Source organism: Centruroides sculpturatus, unplaced genomic scaffold (assembly GCF_000671375.1).
Source record: "Centruroides sculpturatus isolate CEXI.00-Female unplaced genomic scaffold, Cexi_2.0 scaffold1234, whole genome shotgun sequence".
NCBI lineage: Eukaryota > Metazoa > Arthropoda > Arachnida > Scorpiones > Buthidae > Centruroides > Centruroides sculpturatus.
The window spans coordinates 1-14,161 of record NW_019385398.1 but is presented as its reverse complement, the minus strand read 5'-3'; the positions used below and the strand labels follow the sequence as shown (position 1 = coordinate 14,161).

At 33.9% G+C, this 14,161-nt stretch overlaps 1 protein-coding gene across 1 annotated transcript in view; it reads left to right on the top strand.

Moving 5' to 3' along the window:
* Positions 1-14,153, top strand: part of LOC111638530 (ankyrin repeat domain-containing protein 13C-like) — a 49,011-nt gene extending 34,858 nt beyond the window's left edge. Inside the window, exons 5-13 of the mRNA XM_023384246.1 lie at positions 2,444-2,510; positions 5,907-6,051; positions 6,126-6,257; positions 9,930-9,997; positions 12,412-12,505; positions 12,916-13,065; positions 13,217-13,245; positions 13,325-13,425; positions 13,490-14,153. Coding sequence (XP_023240014.1) covers positions 2,444-2,510; positions 5,907-6,051; positions 6,126-6,257; positions 9,930-9,997; positions 12,412-12,505; positions 12,916-13,065; positions 13,217-13,245; positions 13,325-13,425; positions 13,490-13,623 — 920 coding nt within the window. The 3' untranslated portion in view covers positions 13,624-14,153. The remainder of the gene's footprint in view (positions 1-2,443; positions 2,511-5,906; positions 6,052-6,125; positions 6,258-9,929; positions 9,998-12,411; positions 12,506-12,915; positions 13,066-13,216; positions 13,246-13,324; positions 13,426-13,489) is intronic.
* The last annotated feature ends 8 nt before the right edge of the window (positions 14,154-14,161 follow it).

Here is a 14,161-nt window from a genome sequence, read left to right as displayed (position 1 = left end):
CAAAGTTCAGCGAATTTTTTGCAGAAAAATAATTTATCAGGAAGCACATGCCCACTGTTAGATGAGCCGCTTTGCAATGAAAACAAGCTTAAGCAATGGTGTTGTGAAACGGTGCACACTCAGTAAGTAATCCTACAATTTTTTGTTTATAGCATAGTTTATATGGATTATTCCCAAAAAATTATACGTATTTTGGAAATGTTGAGTCGAATTAGTCTAGAATCGGTTAATTTTATGGAAGAAAAACTTTCAAACTGCCATAGCCTCTAAACTGCACACGTGCCGGGCTGTGATTGGCTCACGTATTTAAGTGACTCGTACAATACGAAATTCATATAACACGGAACGTATCTACCATGTTATAGGGGGTCTACTGTAATCATTACAAACACAAAACTTGTTAAATTTAAATTAACAAATTCTGTTTTTGCTGATGCCTTTCTAGTGAGTGTCATTTCCCAGCTAGTTTCAACAACTTCCAGATTAATTAATCTAGCAGATCACATGAGTTGATAATGAATAATGAGAGGAATGGAAATAATCGTGAAGTTAAGTTTCCATATATTACAGAAACAGAAAACAGAAATATTCCATTTGCTTAGAGTAGAGAGAGTCCAGAAAACCAACTTAAAAGGGTTTTTTTTTGTTACCATATGCAGGAAAAGAACTAAATAACAAAGTTGAAAGCAAATAATTTGACATTAATAGATCAGCATGAGAATATACCATACAAAACCTTGATCACTTAGGACAAAATGTGAAATGCATATTAACTTTTATACATTGATATTGAACTCTCAGAAAAAAAATACAGAAAGGAGAGGAAATCAAGAATGACATTATTTTGACAGGTGAATAATTTGCTCTTGACTATAATCCATCTTGATATTTTGATATCATTCTAATACATCAAAAGTAGACATTGTTTGATTTTCCGTATTCCACAAGACAGGCATTTTATATTTTTGGAAAACTAAGTTGACACAAATTTTTGTTATTTGCTTGCTTTTCATTTCAATCTTTTTGCAAGTGGGAACTAAGTTTGTCTTTGGCATTTCCATGTTTCAGAAATGGGAAATTTTTGTTTTTGCAGTAATTTTTCAAAAGGTTTTTATTGTAAGCACGTGTGTGCAGTTTTTTGCATATTAAATATAATAATAGCTTTGTATTTATTAAATTGCATTTCAATGAGTAAAAAGTTGGATCAGAGAATGGTGCTTTTTTACTCATTTTAAGAAAGGTTAAACCGATGGCCATAGTCAAAAAGAGATTGTTTTATCAAATTAATCGTCTATTGACAGACATTGCAGAGTGATGAATTAACCTTGCACAGTCTCCTTCAAATACCCTTCAAGAAAAGTTTTCAGCCACTCTTCACTTAATGATAGATTTCCATTCCTAAGAATAGGTTGTTAAATGAGGAGTTTAATCATTTTTATTTATTGTAAATAAAGAAAAGGCATTTTTTACATATTACAGAACATAAAAATACAATCAGAAAAATCAGAAAAATGATATACCACAAAAAATTAAAAGTTCATTCATTAAAAGAAAATGATATTCAGATTAGTATTTTAGTCATCAAATTTTCTAAATGGGATGCATAATAAAGTACATAGTTATAAATTAAATATGTAGTCTTGTAAATTGTGAATGCTTTGTATAGTGAATATTGACCAATGTGGGAATTAGACTAAGATTAAAGTAGGTTGTAAGTCGGAGTGGTAAGTCGGCATTAAACAGGTGGGTTGTTAAGTTGAGGAGTGGCTGTATTGTAAAAAAGAAGAATTATATTTATAAATAAAATTTTATAACACTAGGCAGCATTGTTTTGGGAGGTGAAAACTCCCGTTGAAGTATTCCTTCATTCCGTGCAGCAGGTGAAAATTTCTGTGGAAAATACTGACAGATATTGACAGTCATTCAATTGCCATTTTATCCAAAAGGTCAATAAAAATGGCCAAAAACATTTGAAAATTAAAAATACTACTGGTTTTTAAGGTATCTATCATGGTGTGGTTATTTACTGACAGGTATTTATATAAGAGGAACGCATGTGTTTATCTACGACAAAGATGTATATATATGGTTTTTAGCAGTTATAAATCCTTTAAATTATGGATTAAGAATACTAATATAAGCCAATACTTTTCTAAGTATAAAATAATTTGATATAAATTGAAAATTTGTTATTTCTAGATTAGATTTAAACATTAATTGTGCTTAGAAACATTCACTAATTTTTGACAAAAAGAAAGCATTATTTTATCTTTCAATATTCTTGACTGATTGTAGAATTGCTAAGTAGACATGCTTTGCAATTAGATCAACAGTTTTCTTTGAATACTTGTGGCATCTATTTTAAACATTATAACTACTATAGTATTTATTACATTGTATTTAAATATCTTGACTATTTAAGAATATTTCTTTCTTTTTTTAGTTCCTCTCGTGTCCAGAATATTACCTTCAGACATATGTCGAATTCACAAGAAAGGTTCAAATATCAGGTAAATTATTTTCTATATTCACTATTAGTTTGATGTTTTGAAATAATTACGCTGTATAGAATTATCAGTTTAAAATTAAGAGTATTAAAAATTTTAGTTATGAATCTGTAATTAATATTAATATAACAAATCACAAAATTCTTACAGACTATTTTATTTCTTCACAGAATAATAAAATATGAATAAATATAGATTTTTTTACATTATATGTAGAATACAAAGCTATAATTTTTTGTGTTATAAAATTATTAATCCATTTGCCGATGAGCTTTCAGTGCCATCTGATGTCGTAAGCTTTTAATTGAAAATAATAATATCATCAAAGTGCTTTCTCTACACACACATTGAATTCAGATTGATGCCATTTTATGACATTCAGAATATAATTGTAAGCAAAAAATTGAATTATAATGGGTCTTTCAACAATGGGTGTCATTTTAAATTTTGCATCATTTTTCAACTGTCAACATACAATGTCATTGCAGTGACATTTGACAAGTAAAAACTAGGAGGTTTTCAGATATACACACTCGCACAATGCATTGAAATAGTGAAAATCCACTAGAAAAATGGTGAAAATATTGTGAAGATGGTTCATAAAGTACATACTGCATTTGGTCGTCATCAAGCACCTTCTCGCACAGCTATATTGAATGTAATCAATAAATTCGAACGTCTTGGACAAGTTAATGATGTGTAGACTCCAACTTGTGCTCATCCAGCCAGGTCAGCTGCAAATATCGCTGCTTTAGCTGAGTGCGGCTGAAAACTGAGGTTTGTCCATTTTGAGATAGTCATAGGAATTGGGGATATCACAAGCCAGTTTGCACCATATTTTGCATAAAGATCTTGGCCTACATGCTTATAAGTTACAGTTGACACAAGAATTGAAGCCAGCAGATCACATACAATGCCATGTATCCGCTGATTGGGTGCTGGAAATGCATGAACAAGATCATGATTTTTTAAACAAAATTATTCTGAGTGCTATGGCTCATTTTCATCTGTCTGGGTACGTAAACAAGCAAAACTGTTGCATCTGGGCTCCGAAAATCCAAGAGAAATAGTTGAACAACCTCTCCAACCATAACAAGTGACAGTTTGGTGAGATTTTTGGGCTGGTGGTGTTATTGGTCCATACTTTTCAAAAATGCTGCTGGTTTGACCATTGCAGTGAATGGATTGCGTTACCGAACAATGTTGACTAACTTTTTTTTTTTTTTTTTGTTTAAAATTGATGCTATGGATGCAGATGACATTTATTTTCAGCAGGACAGCACTAATTGCCACACAGCTTGTGAAACAATGGCTCTATTGCGTGAAAAATTTCCTGGACATGTGATTTCTCGAAGTAGAGACTTCAATTGTCTGCCAAGATCTTGCAATTTAACACCATTAGACTTTTTTCTTTGGGGCTATGTTAAAGATAAAGTCTATGCCAATGCTCCAGCAATGATTCAAGCACTCAAAGACAATATTACATCTGCTATTGGCGAAATACAGTTGCTACTATGTGAAAACGTGATGAAAAATTTCATCAAAAGAATGCTTGTAAGAAGAGCCGAGGTGGACATTTGGCAGATATTGTGTTCCATTACTAACCTCAGAGTTTGTACTTTAGATTAAAATAAAAATATCACCATTTTTCACAAAAACATTGCATTTTTCTGTTGATTTAAAATGACACCTAATGTTGAAAGACCCTGTATAATAATGTAAATGAAAGTTAAGCTTCATATAATAATTATAAGCTGGGAAGTTAAAAAGCTAGAATTTGTCATTTAAACATTGAAAACAAGTTGTGATAAGCAAAACAATTATAAAGGAATTAAATTTAGAAGACAATTATGTAAAAATACTTCAGAATTTTTTTAATCTTAGTTTTAGAAGTAAATAACTGGCTTGTAATCTAACATTATTATACATATTTATATAAGTTTGGTAGATTACAAGTCAATATGTTTTGTTACTTTATAGGAATAAATATGATGAATTTTTAAATTGATTAAAGCTTGTAAATGTGTTAAATTTATAAGCTTTAATCAATTTTATTTCCATATAAAAGGCATTTCAAGATGCCTTTAATACAGTAGACCCCCCTATAATATGGTAGATAATTCCATTTTATATGAATTCCACGTTGTATGAGTCACTTAGATTTTACAAATACATGAGCTGTTCACAGCCCGGCACACATATTTGTAAAATCTAAGTGACTCGTACAACATGGAATTCATATAAAACTGAATTGTCTTATCGTGTTATAGGGGGGCTACTGTATGGAAATAAACAAAAATTCAAGTAATCAGAAATACAGGTATCCCTCGTACAACACTGTTTGATAATTGGGGATATCCCCTGTATCACACAACTTCCAGTTTTGCTCTAACATGGTTTTGGAAATCCTACATACAAAATTTCACAGTTTTTAAGTGTAAACTTTGTTGTTCAATATTTTTTTTAAGTAAGCACGTGCATCGTCTCAAATTTGCCCACAGATTTTAAGAATTGAAATTTTCAAATTATTTTGTGCTTTTCATCAGGTATACTTTAAAGAAAACTGATACTGCAATTTTTTCCTTCTTTGTCCTAATTTCCTAACAATTGGTGGTGGTTGTCATTATTATTGTTGCTTTCAGACTTTATCCCTTAAGACTGTCGCTGTGTTTTCTTTTTATAGATTAACCTTCATATAATAACACTTACCTAAAAAGGTAAGTGTTATTAAACTTTTTTAACCATTTGTAAAAATGACAAATGAAATACAATGGTATGTTGGTATTCAAACACAAATTCTGGAAAAAAGTCACTTGTTACTCAACTGAACAAACATGAATTGCTAGAATACATTTTTGATTAATAACATATTTTTATTTCGTCGTCCATAAAAATTTTTTATGACAAAAATAAGAAAAATGTAGTAGTCGATACTTCTGATTAAGATCAACAAAAAAGCTCAGAAGACAATAAAATTTTGTGAAAAGAAAACTCCCTCATTTAACTAAAATTAATATTAACATGTAATATGGTACTTTTACTTGTGATTGTTAATTAATTATTGATTGGAAATAAATTATTGACTGATTTAATAAACATACTTCTCTTAGTAAAAAAATTTAATTTTGCTAACTTCTGGAACCTAACCCTATGTTTTGCATTTGTCCTTTTTATGTGTATCACAGATTTGCATAACATAGCACTTTTACGGAATGTAACTACCATGTTATACAAGGGATACCTGTATATTATTATAAAAAATAATAAGTGTAATGATTTTTATGTTCACAGAGACAAATAAACTGGTAATTATTTTTAAAACTGAGACTTTTAAGAGGTGATAAGTAACTTTGTCTACCTATTCTTATTAGAATTATCTCTTAAATTGTTTTCAAACAGGTTAGATACGACTCTAGTCGATTTCAGTGATATGAAATGGGAAAGAGGCGACATCAGCTTTTTGTTTAACGGAGATGCGAAACCTTCAAAGTCGCTGATCGTTCTGGATAACAAACTAAAAGTTTACCAGATAGTAAGATACGAGGTACGGACGACCAGTATTTCATCATAGACCTACCGTGGTTTGGATTTCAATTTCACAGAGTTTGTATTTTATAGGAATCTGAAGCCGAAATAGAAGATGAAGTGGATATTTTGATGAGCAGCGACATAGTTGCGGCCCAAATGTCTACAAAATCCATAACTTTCACACGAGCGCAGACGGGCTGGCTATTCAGAGAATATAGAACAGTAAGTTATTTGATTTATCATTCAAAACTACAACAATAAATAATTTAAATATGATTTAAGCAATAATGTTTTAGTGTAACAATTTTAGAAAACATAAAAAAAAGAAGAGAATTTCTGTTGAAGAGAGAAGATATTTTTATCAATTTGAAACAAAATGAATTTTGCTTACAAATTATTTTTATCAATTAACAAATACAATCAATTATAAAAATTCATTGAAGTAAATGAAAAATGTTCTATTATTTATAATTGGAGTTTAATATGAACCAAATTTTATTTCAGTATATCGTGACAACATTCAAAACAAATTCAAAATGTTATATGAAATGCCTATTGCAAATCATAAATACACAGATTAAATGATTTAACTGTTTTAAAGAATGATTAAATATAAATGATTTAAATCAGTTACAGCCAGATCTATTTGCAGGCTCTTTCAAGCTATATTAATTATCAGCTGTCATATAACTATACAAACTATTTTTTAGTTGTAGATTCAAGTTTCATTTTAATTTAGAAATGTACAGACAAAGGAAAGAAAGAATTCTAATTCTATTGATTAGTTCTAAGTTAGTTATCGTATGGCAATATATAATCACCCTGAGAATTATTGAATACTTAAATTACTCATTTCTTTTATTGTTTTGAACTTAGGTTTTTTGGAAATTCAAACAATCTACTCCTGTTCTGATAAGAAATTGCATTTTCCATAACTCTTGTGTTTTTGAAATTGTTTAAAAAAGTAGTATAATCTGCTTCTTTGGATGGCTATGTTAGTTTTCTATTGGCTGCTAATATGCCTCAAACCCAAACTTATCATAACATACATACATACATACATACATACATACATACATACAAGAAAGACATCAGCCTTACATGAAGTAACTTTGTCTGTTAAATCCAGGTTTTACTGTAATTCATTGATATAAAAGCACAATACCTTGAATAAATACTTGCTTTCTCATAAAGAATTGATCCATTTGTACTTGATTTCTTTAGAGAAATAGAATAATTGTAAATTTATAGAAAGAGTGTTGCATTTAAAAGATATTTTCAATTTGCAACATCAGGAAAAAACTGTTTTTGAATTTAGAGACTTATTTGACCAACATTAAATTGTTATATCAAAATACAGATTTTTACACTAATGATTACATTTACAAAATTGTAAAGTACTGTAATTTCTTGCAAATAGCTCTTGAGTAATCTGTCTTTAAAAGTCAATTTGATAATGGTTTGTGTAATGATGAGGACCATCTGCTAATTTTAACTCAAACACAAACATATCTAATAGCCTTTCCTTTGTCTAAACTTACCATGAATGTCTTTCAAAAATGTGAAAAATCCTTTGCCTGCTGCAAGCACATTCATTTACTATTGAAACTTTTTCTAAAACTATAAGTAATGCATACATACATCTTGCCTTCTAGTCCTCTGTCCATTTTCTGTGCATCAATCCACACTTTAGACACACTTACATGAACTTTTATCTTGAAAACTAACTTTTCTGTCTCTAAATAATATCTGGCAGAGAATTATTTACAAGTCCACTATCAATCTTATTGTATGTTAGTCCTTTACAGTGAATTTGTTATTCACTGTAACAATTAAGTGATTGACTCTCAAACCGTTCTATTAATTTTTTCAAGTTGATAATGTCTAAATAAATGCTAAAATAAACTTTTTATTTTTATTATGTATTTCACTTGTGTTTTGTTTATCAAATGATAAAAAATTTTGTCAGTTTTTGTTCTCTACTCTTAATAGAATAGCCTAAAGTTGGGTCAGTTTTAAATGTTGAATACTATTTCACTTATTTTGGCAGTTCATTATAGATATAATTATATCCTAAATAAAATGAAAAAGGAGAAAAATGAAATATTTGAGACAGTAAGAGTTTTATTTAAAATGCCCACTTTGGCAGCGTGCAGTACGTGATGGTAATGTGAGTTACACAAAGATTTTGTTTTCGTTCTAGTAAACTTTTATGGAGTAAATGTCAATTCATGTTTTTAATGGAAATTAAGGCAATGTAAATCTTGATAAATAACTTTGTTATAAAGCCTCTATTCAAATGATTTACTCTCAGAAACAAGCATAGGTGAATAAAAGTGTTAAATAATAGTAGTTTCATAAAAAGCAGTGTGACAAAACAGCATTCAAATATGGAAGTTAACTCACATTTTTCTTTTACTTATTTTTGTTTCTATAAACCAGGGCTTCTTAAACTTTTTTTTATTCACAACCCCATTTATGATTGTGATTTTTTCGCAATCCCCCCAAAAAATATATATATATAAAATAAAGATATATACAAATTTGCAAAAACAATAATGGTGTACTACCACAGTTCACTCTTGTGTTACAATGGAATAGAGACAACCGAATACACTTAAAAGCGACAACACTACACTAGTTCACACTACAATCAGTGTTGCCGAATCATTGTCTCGCTGCACCAGAAGTGACACAAAGCGCAAGTCACGAAACCTATGACACAAAGTGTGCCATTTTCAAACTCTCACAAATTATTTTCAATATTTTGCATTAAAATCTCGCGACTCCAAGATTTTGCTAAGCAACCCATAGTTTAAGAAGCCCCGCTATAAACAAAGAAAACAAATGTTACAGTTTAATTCATTATAGTTATAGTTTTCATTTGCAATCTCACCATCACAATAATGCAACCAACGAAATTTTTGCAACTTTATCTCTTCAGAAAACTTGTCTTACACATTTGCTTGTTTATATTATATTATAAATTCTAAGATTTATGTATGAGAATTCACAAGCAAATTTGATTGAAACTGTTAGACACATCAGTTAAAAAAAGATAATTTTGGATTGTCTCAATGTAAAATAATTATATATATAAAACTTGTGATTTGATACAAACAAAATTAATTCAATCAAGCATATATACTGATTAAAAATAATTCTGTAATCGCAGAGATTTATTTTCAACAAAAATTGTTTAAATTTAGCAATTTTTAAAGAATTTATCAATCTATGTGATCTACTTTTTAACAATTTTCTATTGGCTATTAATATGCCTCAAACCCAAACTTATCATAACCACAAAAGTTAAGTTAAGACCACTAACTTTAAGTTTCACTTCAGAACATTATTTTCATTTTGATCTTAAAAGATACGACGTTTGGCAATGAATTTTGAGGTTAATCTATGTATATTGTTGGTATTTTTGTCACATTTCAGTTATTAAAACTTAATATCTGCAAAAACTTGTTTGATTTCTCTCAAATATGCAAAATTCTGTTTGAGATGGGTTTGAGGTATAAAAATCAAAAGTTTCTCTCTAATTTTAAACCGGGCCATTTCAATAATCAGTGGACATTCCATAGATTCAAATTTCTGCATAAACAGTTCCATCCTTTACGGTTTAATTTGGGTAAATGTGTGCCTTGTTTATTTCATAAATATTTTATTAAAGCAAATGAAGTTTTATATTTATTTTTTTCTTATGCCGAAATATGTTTTAATATTATATGAACTTAAATACTTAATAATGTATTTTAATTAAAGAATTATTCTGTGACTGATAAAATGTCAAATTTAAAAGTTTATTTTGTATGTGGTGTGTATTATGCTTAAGTAATCATTTAAACTCGAGTGGAGATTAGCATAAACTGTTTTGTTTGTTTATTTCAGGAGATGGTCGGACCATTTTTAGCAGATTTCTACATTATTAATGGACTCTTATTAGAATCACGAAAGAGGTCAGTATATAAGTAATAAGTATTTCTTCGACTTTATAGAATGGTGTAAATGGATGTAATTAAGTTCTGATTATTGACATTTTAAGATTCTTTATCGTCGAATGCTTCTGTTAACTCGCCGCGTATCGCATCTTCGAATCTTGCAACTCAAATTTTGTCCACTTCTAATTAAAATGGAAGACAAACTTGGAGGACTTGCCCAAGTCCGACAGCGATGCAAGTGTTTTAGGGGTAGTCTCGCTCTAAAACCCGATAAATGTAGCCAAATACAGAATTTAATTGCTAATACCAGTCGGGCTTGAATATTTTATACGCTCGTGTATAAATGCATTATAGTGCTGTTTGCAGCAATATGTGGATTCCGCTGGCCATGGAGTAGAACGTGCAGTGGTTTTCGAGACATCAAACTGGAAAGTAGTTAGCTTCCAAATACGCTTACACTATAATACGCAGCCACGGGAAGTTAATGTACTCAAACGGCAATAAATGCAAAGTGTTTTATTTTCAGGTTTAAAGCGCTTGACGACGGTCACATTTATCGGGTACGGAGAATCTGCAGATCGGTACAAAAGTTAGTCAAAATTACGATACGACCAACATTTTAACAACGAAATTTTACATTGATACGCGCAAACACAAAATTTACCAGATACATAATATAACATTGGAATATCTATAAGCTTACGTGTTCTTCAGCGTAGTGGATAACTCCGTTTAAAGATAGCTTTATAGAACACTCCGCTGGCTATAGTTCAAAGACCGTTCGTGTTCCCAAACCAAAATTAAAACCGAAGTAGCCAGAGGGACGCGTACCACGTTTATACCGACCGTAATACACGTAAATTGCGAAACTAGAAGAAAAGCAGAGCAAACGATGCGAATGAGGTCGCATTACTTTGTGCCCAATTGTAATTCGCGCCTCTATTTTCGAGACCAGAAAAGTGTAAAAATGACGCCTGTTAAAATTGAAAAAAACACGCGAATTACATTCAATATTTATTCTATCAACTAGCGGACGAGCCCAGCGTCGCTCGGACAAAAAAATAACTACAACAAAGATTAATATTATTGGATTATTTCGTACTTCTATCGTATTACATTATAGTATTTGATTTATATTTACGAAGGTTATCTTACGTAAGAGTTTATCACAAGCGCCCGACCTAACACATTTTAAAAATTCTTTAAGTTGCGTACAATAGAGGAGTAAGAAGTTTTAAAACGTGTTAGATCGGTCACTCTGTGCGATAAACAACTTACTTAAGATAACCTTCATAGTTCTATAGCCAGTCTTAACCGTTTTTACCAGATGCGAGAATTAGGTTCATCCTCTTCCAAGACTAATTAGAGAATTTTTAGATAGGTCTAAAAATACGTTCGATTTCTCGCAAGAAGCCGAGTTCTTCGGGTTAATTAATTCTTAACATATAACACTCGCTACAGTAATTTTATTTGACTCGGAGTGAAATACGAGGCGCATTTCCCGCGCACCAGCCGATCTGACACCAGTGCGCGCTTGGAGCCAGTTGCTTCACACGCGCAATCGCGTTGCCATTACGAATTGCTTCGAACTTGGCTAGAAAAACGGCCGGGAAAGGCTGTACGCGCGCTCTTTCATCGAGACAATACCCCAGCTCTTCGGGCAATGCTACACACGGGTTTCTTGGCGAAAACGACTTCGAAGTGGTTTCTCACGCTCCCTACTCTCAAGACCTCGCTCCTAACGATTTTTGGCTTTTTCCAACGACAAAGGACGCTCTCCGTGGTCTCACATTTTTTCAGTCGTGCCGCTCTAGCCGACGCTAATTACTATAAAGTGGCAAAACGCTTAATTTTGAGGGTAGGGACGAGTTTTATTTATATAAAGTATAATAAGCAGTAAAATCGTCATTAAGTCCGACCTACCGGAGATACGCGCGACTTATTTTACTTTCCACCCTTCGATCTTTAACCACCAAACTCGAATAGCATGGATGTCCCCGGCTTACGCCAAATTTCGTTACTTAATCCCGAGATATTAAGCGAAATAGAAATAGTCGACACACACGCATCCACGGAAATTTTTTGACTCGTTTGGATTCGGGAAGTGTCAAAACCCGGAGATAGGCAAAAAACGATTCCAAAAATTTCCCCGGTTACGTGTACGTAACGGCCGGGAAAATAAAATGTACCCCATGCGTAATTATTTTCTTTTCCAATAAAATAAAGTAAGCTAATCAATCTCCTTTTAAGGAATAAATAAATAAATATTGTAATCCGTCGTTATAGCCGGAATAACTACTGTTGTTTTTCAATTAGGATTTGAGTTTTGTGTTACGACATTAAATTTCGTTTATTTAGTGACGACGCAATGTCGATGGAAGTTTTGTAATTTAAACAATAAGTGACGAAGCTGAAACGGTTTCTAATTCCAGGAGAGAACATTTAACGGAAGAAGATTTACAAAAAAATAAAGCAATAATCGAAAGTTTTACAAAGGGAAATTCCGTCAATTTGGACGGTTCGGAGGTAAGCCTTAAATTGTACAAATTCTCCTATTTACTCGTGATATTTCGCGCTCAACGAAGCCGGTAGCCGAAATTTCCTTTTACTTTTTACCGACGAATTAACTTTCTCGTACTCGGATTGGCTAAACGTAAAGGAGGTGTCCGGCCAGGGTTTATCGTCGTATTTGGGGTAATCCGTGGAGAAAAGAACGGACGTAGCCCACCCTCGAATTCGACCGCGGCTAAGAAGAGGGGACCGATAATTTCAGTAATTGACCGAGGATAAAAAATGTTCTGTCCCCATGTGTCGGACATTCCCGTAAAACGGCCGCGACGATGGAAACGGGAGACTTTTCCGATTCCGACAGAATAGACTGCAATTAGGTTTTGTCTTTTCGGACCGTGGTTAAATAATAATATTTTTGTTGGCAGCCGCAGAGGAGAAAGTCGTTACAGCCTCCGAAGGTGTCTCGAATAAGTTGGGAGGAATACGTCAACGCGCCGGTGGGAAAGAACTGCCACTTGGGACGCAGCATGATGTGCAAAGAGACGTCGAAAGTGTTTAAAGCCACACTGGCCATGGTAAACCCTTTTCCTTCTTATCCGTCGACGGCGAAAAAGGAACCGCGCGTGGTATCTTCGGGTTTCGGCCCGCGGGCAATTCGGTCTTAATATTTACAAGTAGAAATCGAAGGTGGTCCGGTGCTAATTCGCCGAATTTTCTGCTTTACAGAGCGAAGAATTTCCTCTCTCGGTCGACGCGTAAGTTGATGTTTTTCTTTTTCCGTTACGCGCCCGCGCCGCCCGACTCTTCTAACCGTCTGTTTTTCCCGCATTTCAGTCTGCTGAACGTTCTGGAGGTCATCGCGCCCTTCAAACACTTCAATAAGTTACGGGAGTTCGTTCAGATGAAGTTGCCCTCCGGCTTTCCCGTCAAAATAGGTGAGTGCCGTCCTGTGTTCTGGCCGCGGTCCGACCACACTCCACTGATTTTTGGCTTTTGCAGATATTCCCATTCTGCCCACGGTGACGGCCCGAATCACCTTTCAGGATTTCCACTTCCGCAAAGACCTGGCCGACGCCCTGTTCGACGTACCCTCCGAGTACCAAGAAGACCCCAACAGATTCCCGGATTTATGATTCCCGGGAGACTTCACCCTGGTCACTCTGGAGGCGGCTTTCGGCGGCGTGGGGGCGTCGTCTCGAGCCGACGCTTCCGGACGCCGGCCCCCTCCGCCTCTCCCTCCTCTTCGCCCTCCTCCGGTAGAAAGCGAAAACGTCACCCTGGTTTTGGATCTGCCCGTTTCTCTGGGATGCGGCAGTATTTATTCCTCTTGCATCCGTTTGTTTTTCGAGCTCTGATCTCTCCCCCCTCTCTCCGCTCTTCTTTCTCCGCCGGTTTAATTTATTTATTAGAAATCGCCCCCCGCCCTCCGGCCCGGGGGGCGGCCACATATCTCCGCGCCGCGGAATTTGCGGAGCGGCGTCACGTCGACGACGCGCGCGTTTCTGCCCGCCGCCGGGAGAGACCGCGCGTCGTCTTCCGCCGCGGCGCCCTGTAAATAGCGTGTAAGTATCCAGCGTGACGTGGTAATTTAAATTTTGTAGCGGTGGGCCGTGGCGCGTCGACGCCCCCCGAGCGCGCGCGTCGAGCCTCCGCCGGAGACGACGGCCGGGG